Raw genomic sequence first — 12,096 nt, forward strand, 5'->3', positions numbered from 1 at the left:
CCCCCCCCCCCCCCCCCCGGTCAGGGGGAGGAAGAGTTATCTATATAACACAAAATTACTCTTCCTGTTGCTGCTTGCTGCTTCTACTTCAGAAAAGTTAGCTGCAGCCTCCTCTGAAACACATACATATTGCTAATACCACAGTTTTATACTATAAAAGTAAACTCAGTAATGTCACTTCGAGGTGTACAAGGCATACACTTCTTGAATATAGCATTATGCACCTCAGGGGGGAAAAAGACAAAAAAAGTGACTGTGCAGCTCAGGAAGAAAACAATTAAAACCACCTAAAAAAACCAAGTGGGAGGTAATATTTCAGTTTGACAACTGTATACTACATTGCCTCCAAATACACAGAAGTAGGCACACACTGAATAAAGGTCATATTAGTTTGGATGACTGCTCTGGTGACTAGTGGAACATTTCTGATTTGCAAGGAAAGTAAACCATTAAATGACTCAACTCACAACATAGTACTAAAAAGCAGCTATATAAACTGCTCAGTTATTTGAGGGTGTAGTTCAGAGCTATCAAGCCAGACTGTTAATCCTTCCCGTTTAACCTCACTGAATTCAATAGTTGTACAGATGTACATCCGTGCAACTGAATCTAATTTTATCCAATGGTGTTGAATTGGTATAACAAGAGAACTGGCTCAAGAATTATTTACTTTCCTACATAAAGAGTCACACCAAGTTAGCCCAAACTCCAGGCTTTATAAAAACAAGTTTTATAAAACCCCACAGCAAAAAAATGTATTTCTATAATATTTAATACAAATCCAATGGCAACATTATTTTACAAATCCTAAAAAACAAACATTCCCTTAGTGTTGGCAACACAGGCTGCTTACGAATGTAACCCCCACCCCACAAAATGGTGCCTTACTTTAAATCTGGTGTGCCTCCCACACCGAGTGCACTGCATGCCCAGAAGAAGCAATGATGTTAGTTTGACCCAGCTCCCCAAATGTCAGGCGCTTCAGTGGGGCTTTTTGGTGTTTTTATTTAAGTGCTGATTGAATCAGCTTTAGAAAAAACCACCACAAATCTCTCCTGAAATGCCCAATCTACGTAGATGCTGCGGAGCCCAGTCGAGTTAACGTGCTGCTGCTTCCAGTAAAGTGCTTTTTTTTGGTTTTATTTTTTCAAGTCTGTCAGCAGCCACAAATATTATAAGACTGCGAGAGTTAAATTTACTATTCCACACTCATTTAACAAACACAGCAACAACAATACATAAGGAATGTAGTGAAAAATTAAATGTAAAAATTCTCAGTTCTAATGCATTTATTTCATATAAGTTAAAAGGCAGTATCAAAGTTCAGAGAGACTTGTTTCTAAAGGTATGTCTGCATGCACTTGCCACTGTGATGACAGCTCATGTAGACAGACCCAACCTTGTTTGAAACAAGCTAGACTTGGTTACTGCAAGCAGCACAGAACCTGGTACAGGCTGCAAGACGCCTGAGAAGCAGGGTCAACACCTGGGTTGTTAGCCACAAGTAGCCCAGTGTGGCGTGCGAAGGCATTTTGCTTGGCACGCACACCTTGGGGAAGACTGAGGGGAAGGGGCCGGGGCTGTACTGCCAAAAGGACCAGGTCCTTTGTGGTTCCCCCACCACTTTGCCCTTGGCACACCAATGCCTTATGATGTTGCCAAAAACTCTTTGATTTCTCTTATGACTAGTTCAGATTCCTTTAATAAAAGACATACTAAAAATTCAAAATTGTATAAACATGAAAAGAGAAGAACAAACTCCAAATATGTAAAGTTTCAGCTTTATTTATGATTACATTTGAAGTGGCTGCATGATATACTTCACAGTTGCTGATGGGTGATTAAGTTCTCTCACTGGACTTGTTTGCACTCGAATCAAAACATTTGTGACGGCCTCACCTTTTAATGGGGCTGGTCTAAGATGAATCATTACTAGTGCAGTATATAAATGTATGAATCTTGTGTTAACTGTATCATGACCAACACCTTATAAGCCAATGAAGTCTTCCAAACTTTTCGTATAAATCGGGCAAAAACAAAACATTTCACCCACATGGATCAATGTAAAGGAGAAGCATTAAATGTTCTGTTCTGTTCTCCCTTCCAGTAGTCTGAAAGACTAGGTTCAGTAATAGCAGTAGCAGCATCCATCTTCCATTTTTCTGTTTTCGCAGTACACCAGAGTGGTGGTCACAATTCCCACCAAGGCTTGAGCCTGAACACTACAGCCACACTGTGTTAGTTCCTTCTTTGCTGTTGTTCAGCTTAGTTACGCTGGCTGCTTTAATTGGCCTTTGGCTAGACTAGACTGTTAAAAGTTTTGAGCCTTAATGTGCTGCTGTTAATGGACTCAAAGCACCAGTTCCAATTCCCAAAGTACAGCTCTTCGTAAGTATGATGAAAAAAATATGCTCTCTCCATAATAAAAAGATTCGTCACAGGCATTTCTGAACTTTCATGGCATCTGAATGTCTGTGAATAAAAATATGGTCTTTTGTCTGGAAATACTTCTCGTTTGGCAGAGCTATCAAACATACACAAAAACCCAACGGTGATCTGACTAGTTCTTAATACCTAAAAACTGTACTTGGAAATCAAGCAGTACAACTGAGAGGATACTGAAGTGCTATGTATCAGTTCTATGGCATAGCCTACTTAGCTTCAAACGCCTGTATGATTAATCTAGTGACTTAAATTTTTAGTTAAGCCATGGTATACTGTATAAATTCATGTTTAAATCTCATCACAACCTTCCTAAGAGGAAGTGGCTGGTAACAAGAAACCTGGCTTAACCTTATTTAAAAACCAGCAAAATACCGTAAGTGAACAACCACTGACTGTTATAATCCATGGTACAGTGATTAGAAAGGACATTGCACTTTTCATACAAGTTACTTCAATTTTCCTACTTGTACATGCCCAAATTACAACTGCTGCACATTTATATGAAATTATGAAAAAGATGTGCGATTTGAAAAAGGTAAAGATGACAATGGACAAAAAAGAGATCCAGGAGGAATATCTACATATAGAAGCATGGAAGAATTCAAGATTAGAATAGAAGGTTCATAGGTCAAGATAAACTGCCCTACTTAAGAGTATGTCATCCATAAGAACCAACTTTGTTGCATCACTTAAGGCAGGGTTGTCAACTGGGGATACACATACCCCCAAGGGTACTTTGAAAGGTCCCAGGGAGTACACGGGGCAGGCAGGGACAGAACGCCACCAGGAGCAGGGCTAGGGCAGAGAGAGAGAGAGCAGGGCCACACAGATGCCGTGCTGCCACTTTCCCCCTAGGGGTACACCTATTAAAAAAGGTTGAAAACCCCTGGCTTAAGAAGACAGTAGATCAAGGTACTCAATATGACCTTTATGCTTCCATACTAATGAGCAGGGATCCTGGTTTGCTCTGATAAAAAAAATCCCCATTTTTTGGATATAAAAAGGTAACGCAAAATCTACCTTTTCCTGTGATTAAAATGAATCGCCACTATACATATCTATCTATCTATATCTATATATTAGTGGCATCTCATTTTAATTATAGAAAAATGTGCATCTTGGATTACTTTTTAATATCCAAAAATGAGGATTTTTCTTTTTAGTCAGAAAAAAAACAGGATCCCTGCTAATGAAGTTAGGAATGTCAGAATTGCAAAGCAACATAGTCAAACGACAGTATAGCATAAACACTACAGTAAATTGGCTAAGAGCTCTCGAACATCCATTTCTTTCTCTCAAAGTGCAAACAAGGCTGGCAGGCTAGTATTAGGCCTGCCAAATGTGGTTTTGATGATGTGGGCATGCTCTTCTCCTAATGTAATTCTGAAAAGGCAGTGCACCAGGGTTTTCAAAAAATCCACACTCAGTGGTTTTCAAGTTTTCATTTGTGGACCCCTAAAAAAAATTTGAATGGAGGTGTGGACCCCTTTGAATTGTAAGGTTGGGTATTCAGATACTTTTGATTGATCATAATCATCTTTCACAGACCCCTTAGTAAGTAAGTATAGCCTGAGAATCCCCAACAGTCCACAGGTTGAAAACCACTGCTCTAGAAGAGAAATCCTTGCAGACATCAATATCCTGTCTGTGTACATGCAACCTGCCTTCGGGGAGAGCAATGAACTGGGGACAGATCACTAGATATATCCCTCCTCCCTACCTCCAACCCCCACTTCCCAAGACGAGAGCTTACTTCTTATCTGGAACAATTTAGCATGCACTAAGGCAGAAGCCTTATCCCTGTGCTTGCATGTTGGGAGCTGTGAAAGGCAATTTGTATGTCTGAATGCTGCAACAGCAGTAAGAGGAGTAAGCAACTGAGGTACAAGCCCCAGGCACTGACTACTGGGGGGGGGATGTTGGAGGGGAAACAGGACAGAGACAAGGGGCTGTGCTTAGCGAGGGTTCACCCAGCAGCTCTTAGCTCTAGCAGGACAGACGCAAACCGGAGACAAGCTTCCCCTCCCCCAGCTGTGCAGAAATCTTTTACAGCCCTGATACACATGCAGATTGGTTGGCAGCTGTGTTACTGCAGTAGAGGGCAAATGAGGGCAAGACAGCAAGCCTGCAGCCCCAGGGTGAGTCCATGCCTTGGCAGGTAAGCATCTACCCAACCCTCTCCTCTTACGTTCAGCACAAGTGCCTTCCTACCCCCACCCCCTCACCCTTTGCCAAAGCACAGAAATAACTAGTTACGCCTCTGGGATGCTGGGCTACTCCTTGGTTTGGGACTGGGGATGCTTCCTTTGAAGAGGTATCTGCCCTGCCTGTAGCTTTTTGTTTCTCCCTCCTTTTATTATATCTGTGAAAACAAATGGATATGAGATAAAGTCCTAAACATAACCTATTCCGGTCAACTACTTGCTTATTAGCCTAGTGCTCCTCAACTGTAGTGCCACAAGATTCACAGAAGTCATGGAAGGGTGCCTTGAGCCAGAAAGGTTGAGAACCATTGCTCTAAAGCAGGGGTGAACAAAATCCAGCCCATGGGCCGGATCCAGCTAGCAAAGGACTCCATTTCCTGACAGCCCCTGCCTGTGCGGCTGGGCCTGTTTTCCATGGAGCATATAATTTTCCCAGCAGCAGCTGCACTGTGATTGTGCAGAACTAAGTTCCGTAGAGACTGGCAATAGCCTCTTCCTGGTGGGGGGATTGAGCAGGGAGTTGTACTGCAGGACAGAGCAGGGCGGGCTTAGCTGCCACCACCTGTGCAGGGTGGTGGTGCCACTAGGATGGGTGGCTACAGGGGGGCTACAGGAAATTTTGGAGTGGCTATAGACGCCCCTCCCACCACCACCCCATTCCCACTAGTGCCGCCCCTGCTGGCAGGGTGCATGGCAGAGCAGGGTGCTGCTCCAGAGCTGAGCTGGAATCTTGAGGCAGTGACAGCGTGGTCCAGAGCCAGGGCAGAGCCGCGAACTGCAGCCTGCATGCTCCAGGCAAGGGTGTGGAGGCAGCAGGTGACAGCTTTGCCCCAGTTCCAGACCATGCTGTCCCCATTGCAAGAAGCCAGGACAGAGCCACGATCCACTGCCTGTTCGTCCCTGCAAGCTGCAGATCACGGCTCTGTGCCATACTGTCACCACCGCAAGATCCCAACCCAGCTCCGAAGCAGCTCCATGCCCTGCTGCATGCCCTGCCAGTGCTGCTGGGGCTGGTCTCCAAGGAAACCATGGTCCCACATTATCACAGCGTGGCACCTGCAAGGGTCTCCATGGAAACCAGCCCCAGGCACAAGAGCAGTGCCTGCTGGGAAATGGAGTCTTGCCACTGGCCAGTTCCACCATTTTGCCCACCCCTGCTCTAAAGGATCCACTTCTGCCACTGTTGGAGATGGGATACAGGACTAGATGGACCACTGGTCTGACTCAGTATGGCACTTCTTATGCTTCTTTTTCTTACCAAATAATTAAACAGCACTATGAGTGGGCTCCAAAATCAATTCCACCTCTCTGAATCTAGAAGGATTATGCCCTCAATGATAGGTGCTGCTTAAAGTGGATGAAAACATGGATGAAAGTGCTACAGAAGGAAAAATATACTAAAGCACATACGTACGTTAAAGGATAACACATTTTCAAAATTGCTAACCACTGAAAGCAGCCTTGGAAACTGTTCGTCCCATGCTTCTGTCAGGCTACATCTCATACTGAAACTGAAAATAACAAAAGCCTGCTCTCCTTGCCAAGTCTAGATGACTAAATCTGATAACCATGCAAAAGCAGTAAAACTAAGGCCAGTCAAGTAACTGGGAAACAAATCAACATGGTCGCACCAAAACCACAAGGAAACAGAGACCTAAACATTCATTTTACTCTGGATGAAAAAACAACCACACACATCAAGATCAAATAGGCTCTTCATTTTTTTCCTTAGAGAAATAATATGAGATGCCCTTAATTGTACAACCCTGATAGCAAGCTTCCACAAAGTTCATTCTTTATACAGTTTGTCCCTAAAACGTTTTAAGCAATATTCTATCTAGTATCTTATGTTCTATTAATTTTCCAAAGCAGGCAGGAGCAGCAAAGGGATGTGGCTGGGTGCCTGGGGCACACGGGCAGTGGTAACTTCTGTTTTTTGCTGCGATTGCATAGCTGCTGGCATCAGCTCTTTTCCACTCCCTCCTCCCCATTACACCACTGGCAAACAGTGGAAAAAACCAAAACAACTGAAGGAGGACAGGATAAAGGAGAACAACTTATCTGAAACAGCTGAAGAAAAAGAGAAACATAATGGCTGCTTCTTTATATACTACGTATCAAGCAACAGAGGAAGGAAGACCTAAAACAGAATTACACTGAAAATGACTCAACTGCAGATATATGCAAAAGGAAACTACAACAGCTTTTTTCTATTATTTTTAAATAAACTTTCACTGTTATTAATCACCTGGTTTATTCTGCATTATTGTACTTTCATTCAGATTTCTCTTGCAGAGTGGCAGAGTACACTGTACCGCTAAAATATTTCTAATTTTACCTATGTAAAGAAATGTAAGTCTTCCCAAGATTCTGTCTTCTTTGGATTAAAGGAAAGGATTTCTTTCCTTGTTTAATCCCAACAATCACATTTCCTGACACGCTACATGTGCCTTCAAAAGCCTGGTGCTCCCAAGCCGATCAGCATACCAGCCACACATTCAATTTAAGGCGCGATGGGAACCAGACAAAATTATTACTTTTTTGTGAAATAATTTTGTGGCTCATTCCCTGTTTTATCATGCCATTAATTGCTTAAATATGTAGCTGAGTTACTACCTAAGACATGATGAACTGGTTAATCACATCTTAACATGCACCTGGGGCCTTAGACGCCTCTACTGCGTAATGCTTGTGAATCTCCCATGAACATTTATGGTAGTTAAATAAACATAATGATTTGTATGTTGCTGCCTGACATAAAAGTTAAAAATTTACTACTGCATCTAATTATGGTGACTAGTCAATGCTATCTATTTTACTTTGAACCTTTACTCATTTCCTATAAGCTTCTAGACAAGTACAGGAAAGGTGACCAGTTTCTTTTATAGACTATTCAGAATCCAGATCGGGCTTCCAGCAGTGTTAAACAAACATTTAAACAAATGGTGTTCCTGATGACGAACCACAAGTCACATGGCTTTGTCTTGCTCCTGAAGAGTACTTCGAAATGTGTATACATGGTTCAACAAATCTATGCTTTTTGGAAACAGCTTCTAGCAAAGTACATAGATTACACGCATCTTTCACGCAACTGTGTGGAAACAATATTCAGATAATGACCTTACTAGGAGTGCAATAAATTACCACTCATTTCATCTCATTCCCTATTCTCTGCCCACTATTCAGTCTCCCCAGAACACCTGAATAACTATCAAATAACCACTTTTTTATGATTTGCCACAGAAATCATTTCCCCTTTCTCCAATGGAAAGGGGTGGAAAGTAACCTGTTTAAATTTGCTGATGACACCAAAATTTGGGGGGAGGTGAGCACGCTAGCAGGGAGTGAGAGATTGCAGAAGGATCTGGATAGGTTACAGGGGTGGGCTAACAGGAACAGGATGCGTTTCAATACGGACAAGTGCAGGGTGCTGCACTTGGGCAGTAGGAACCAGCAGCACACTTACACAATGGGGAACTCCCTACTTGAGAGCACGGAGGCAGAAAGAGATCTTGGAGTCATTATTGACTCCAAGATGAACATGGGCCGACAATGCGAGGTCATGGTTGGCAGGGCTAACCGGACCTTATCGTGCATCCACAGGTGCATCTCGAGTAGAGCCAAGGAGGTGATCCTCCCCCTCTACGCGACGCTGGTCAGGCCACAGCTGGAGTATTGTGTCCAGTTCTGTGTGCCCCATTTCAAGAGGGATGTGGACAACATGGAGAGGGTCCAGAGGAGGGCCACCCGCATGATCCGGGGACAACAGGGCAGACCCTACAGTGAGAGACTGCGGGACCTGAACCTATTCAGCCTCCACAAGAGAAGGCTGAGGGGGGACCTGGTGACCGTCTATAAACTCACTAGGGGGGACCAGAAGGGTTTGGGGGAGACGCTGTTTCCCCTAGCGCCCGCTGGCATAACAAGGAGTAATGGGCACAAGTTGATGGAGAGGAGGTATAGATTGGACATCCGCAAAAACTACTTCACAGTTAGGGCGGCTAGGAGCTGGAACCAACTTCCAAGGGAAGTGGTGCTGGCCCCTACCCTGGGGGTCTTTAAGAAGGGGCTGGATGCCTACCTGGCTGGACTCATTTGAGTCCCGTTTTTGTTTTGGGGTTTTGTCGTCCTCCCGCCCTGGCGGGAAGTCGGGCTAGAAGATCTACTAGGTCCCTTATGACCCTAAATCTATGAATCTATGAATCAATAAATCACATTTGCTCACAGACAACAGGTAATATTTTCAGTGGCTCAGGTATAAGATGTTCTATGCCTACAAATGCCACAGCTTCAAAATCTGCCCCCCTTCTCATGGTGTAGTCTACAGGGCAACAAGATGAATCTTCCTGTTTTCCACAGGACCCAACATTCACTTCCTAGCCTTGGCAGGACACAAGAAACGCTTTATATTTATGACATCTTTATGTCTAAAAAAGCTAACTTAAATCAATTTTAGATGCGTTATACATTACTTCTCTCATAGGAACCTGAAGTTGGACTTAAAGTAATTAAGGTCTTATATCTCAACTCACATGCTCGGTTTTCACAGCAAACTATGCCAAGCAACAGCTCTCTCAAAACACACAGTACTGTTCTATTCTGGCAGCCTCCCACACCAGCAGCAGTGTAGCTGGATCCAGGTAGAGTCCTGGGCTGGCAAATTACCTCTGCTCAGTGACCGAGCTAATTAACTTGTTTCCAGCAGGATGTGGAGATAGTTGTATACATTCCTACTTAGGAGTCAGCCTACATGAAGCAGCAGATCAAGCTACAAATTTGCCATTCATTTGCAATAAGATGCACAAAGTTGTTTAGACTTTCTTGCATGTCAGTCCTACATAAGCCCGTATCCCACAACGTGTTAGGCTTTCCCTACTTATCAGGCCTGAAACCTCTGCCAAATATCACAGGCAAACTACCACTGGACAGTTTGTTCAAGATAAAGAGCTACCAAGAAAGCAAAAACTCATATAAATGCAGAGCCAAGGCAACCTGATATTAGGCAGCTCTATCAGTGTCACAGGTATTGACTGAAACACTCATCTTCAACATGAGCAAACAGTGGTGAGAAAATTTGAAATAAAGTTCAAAATAAAATGTGTAATATTTATTTCCTGGTTTACAAGGAACAAAATATTGTCTAAAGATCAAATTACATTTGTCAGTGGTCCTACTGATTTATATTAATAAGTATAAATTCTATTTTGCCTTTAAGGATATGAACAAAGAAATTATTTTTTGTATTAAAATTTATTTTATTAATACAAGCAAATACAACTTAATACACTATAATACTGGAAGTAATTTCTTTTTATCCCCTCTCCCTCCTTTCACCCCCACTACCTCCTTCCATATGTATGGACAAGCACAGTTTTATTTTAAAGCATTACTTACCAATTGCCATGCAAGAGATTCCATAATTCGATGTTCGCAGCGTTCTAGATGTTTTATCATCTCTCTTGTCAAGCTTGGTTCTGCTTTAATAAAGCTTTCAATCACCTTATAGAAGTCGAAGGCTTTTAAATCAAATACATTGAGTATCCATGGGAAAGAGAGATCTGTTTCAGCACTGGTACCATCGCTTTGTGAAGCATTCCCTGAGGTAAATAAAAAGCCAAAACTATTTAGTATCAAAGTAATAGGATCGATTTCCCCCTTCTCATTGTCTTACTTTTTCAGTTAGGACACTTTAAACCGAATATGCATATTCAGCTGGTAATTTAATAAATTCAGTGTAGATAAAAGTAGTAATAAGCAACAATAACACCATCCAGTACTTCTACAGATTCAACTTACTGCCATATGTAGCCATGACAACTTCAACAGCGCAAGCCAGAAGAGATGTGTGGAAGTCGTTATTGTTCAAAAGTTTGCTGAAAAAGAATGAAGGTCTTAACACTCATCTTAGCACAAACAGAATGATCTTCTATTGTCAGTTAGGAATATATACCTAAAATTGTGCACTGACAGACGTTCTTCTTCCTGAAATACACAAACCAAAACAAGGTTGTGATTTACTTAAATTGCCTTTCTGAACTTCAAAGCATAAAGAGTATGGTACCTACAATAAACTTACTGATTTTAGCATGGATTCCATTACTCTATAATATAGCCGTACACCAAGCTTGTATCTCTGAAAATGAAAAAAAGCCAAGAACGTTAAAGTTATAAGAAGCTAGCACATGTGCATAATAATCTTTTATTCAGTGGCTGACAAAGCACACATGGTCTTTGGGATAACTTTGGTTGCCAGGGCCAGGAAATCAGAGGACGCTTGATTTGCCCCCACCAATAGTGGTAATATTATCCAACAATACTAATACAAGGTCCACTGTGCATGAAACCACAAGGACTACCTGGGTTCATGATCCGGGCTTTCTGTTTCCCACAGAAAAAGAGTAAAATGCAGATTTTCCCCCTTTCTGGAGATTGAGGCCCCCATAGGGAAGGAGATGGACATGGCTGGAACTGCTACACAGCCAGGCAGTGCATGGGGCTTGGGCCCAGTGCCGTAATGCACAACTGCCAGGCCGCAGTAGGGAGCAGGAGAAGGCTGGGAGTGGCTCATTCAGGGGGCAGGGGCATGGGGCATGGGGCCAGCTCCCTGCTGGTGCACACACTCTTGGAGGGGCATCTGATCCCCACATGTGTACATGGGGTGTAGGCAGGCTGCCTGCTACAGGTGTGGGCTCCCACCCTGCTATCCTGCCCTGGTGCCGTTGAAGCCCAGCAGGTGGGACCCAGCGCAGCATGGCAGAGCAGAAGAAGGCCGTGCAAGAAAGCCGCTTGTTACTGCAAGCTCTGTGCTGCCCTGGTGAAACACCCCTATGCATGTGGCTGTGCCCCTTACTGCAGCAGTGCAGGCAGAGGACACACTGCCTGGGCAGTGAGGAGCTTACAGTAGCAAACAAAATTCTCACAGTCGTACTCTGCCCTGCAGTGCCGAGTTACACCTGCTAGGCTGCAGAGACTCCAGGGGAAGGCAGCAGGGTGGGACCCCTAGCCTGCAGAGGGCAGCCTGCGCCCGCCTCCACCAGCACACAGATCTGGGGGGGCACAGGTCCTTCCTGCCCCTCTGGGAGTGCATGCAGCAACAGGGAGCCAGGCCCAGCCCCTACCCAAGCTGGCAACATGGGGCATGAACGACTGGTGCCTCCCAAGACTGGGGGGGCACCATAGTGGTGAGTGGTGACCACCTGCAGATGCCAGCATCGGTGTCATTGTCAGCGAGCAGGGCTGCCCACAGATGCTGCTGACAGCCAGTCTCGGGGAGGCACATGCCCACCCGTGACCCCTCTATGCATCGCCTATGGCATGGGGGTATCTGGGTTCTGCTCAACAGCTGCAGCCACCACCTTCTGTCAGGAGCAGGGGGCTGTGAATCTAGGTCCCTGGCCCCATATCTCTGGCAGCTGAGGAAGCAGGAACTGTCAGTGGTGGGTGAGGG

At 44.1% G+C, this 12,096-nt stretch overlaps 1 protein-coding gene across 1 annotated transcript in view; it reads right to left on the bottom strand.

Moving 5' to 3' along the window:
* The window catches only part of RB1 (RB transcriptional corepressor 1), a 157,051-nt gene that overhangs the window by 70,260 nt on the left and 74,695 nt on the right, over positions 1–12,096 (bottom strand). Inside the window, exons 14-17 of the mRNA XM_019523811.1 lie at positions 10,726–10,782; positions 10,600–10,631; positions 10,446–10,522; positions 10,044–10,246 (exon numbers count right to left, since the gene is read on the bottom strand). Of these exons, the coding sequence (XP_019379356.1) occupies positions 10,044–10,246; positions 10,446–10,522; positions 10,600–10,631; positions 10,726–10,782 (369 nt within the window). The remainder of the gene's footprint in view (positions 1–10,043; positions 10,247–10,445; positions 10,523–10,599; positions 10,632–10,725; positions 10,783–12,096) is intronic.

The sequence above is a fragment of the Gavialis gangeticus genome, unplaced genomic scaffold, assembly GCF_001723915.1.
Source record: "Gavialis gangeticus isolate Ggan-Ray unplaced genomic scaffold, GavGan_comp1, whole genome shotgun sequence".
NCBI classification, from domain to species: domain Eukaryota; kingdom Metazoa; phylum Chordata; order Crocodylia; family Gavialidae; genus Gavialis; species Gavialis gangeticus.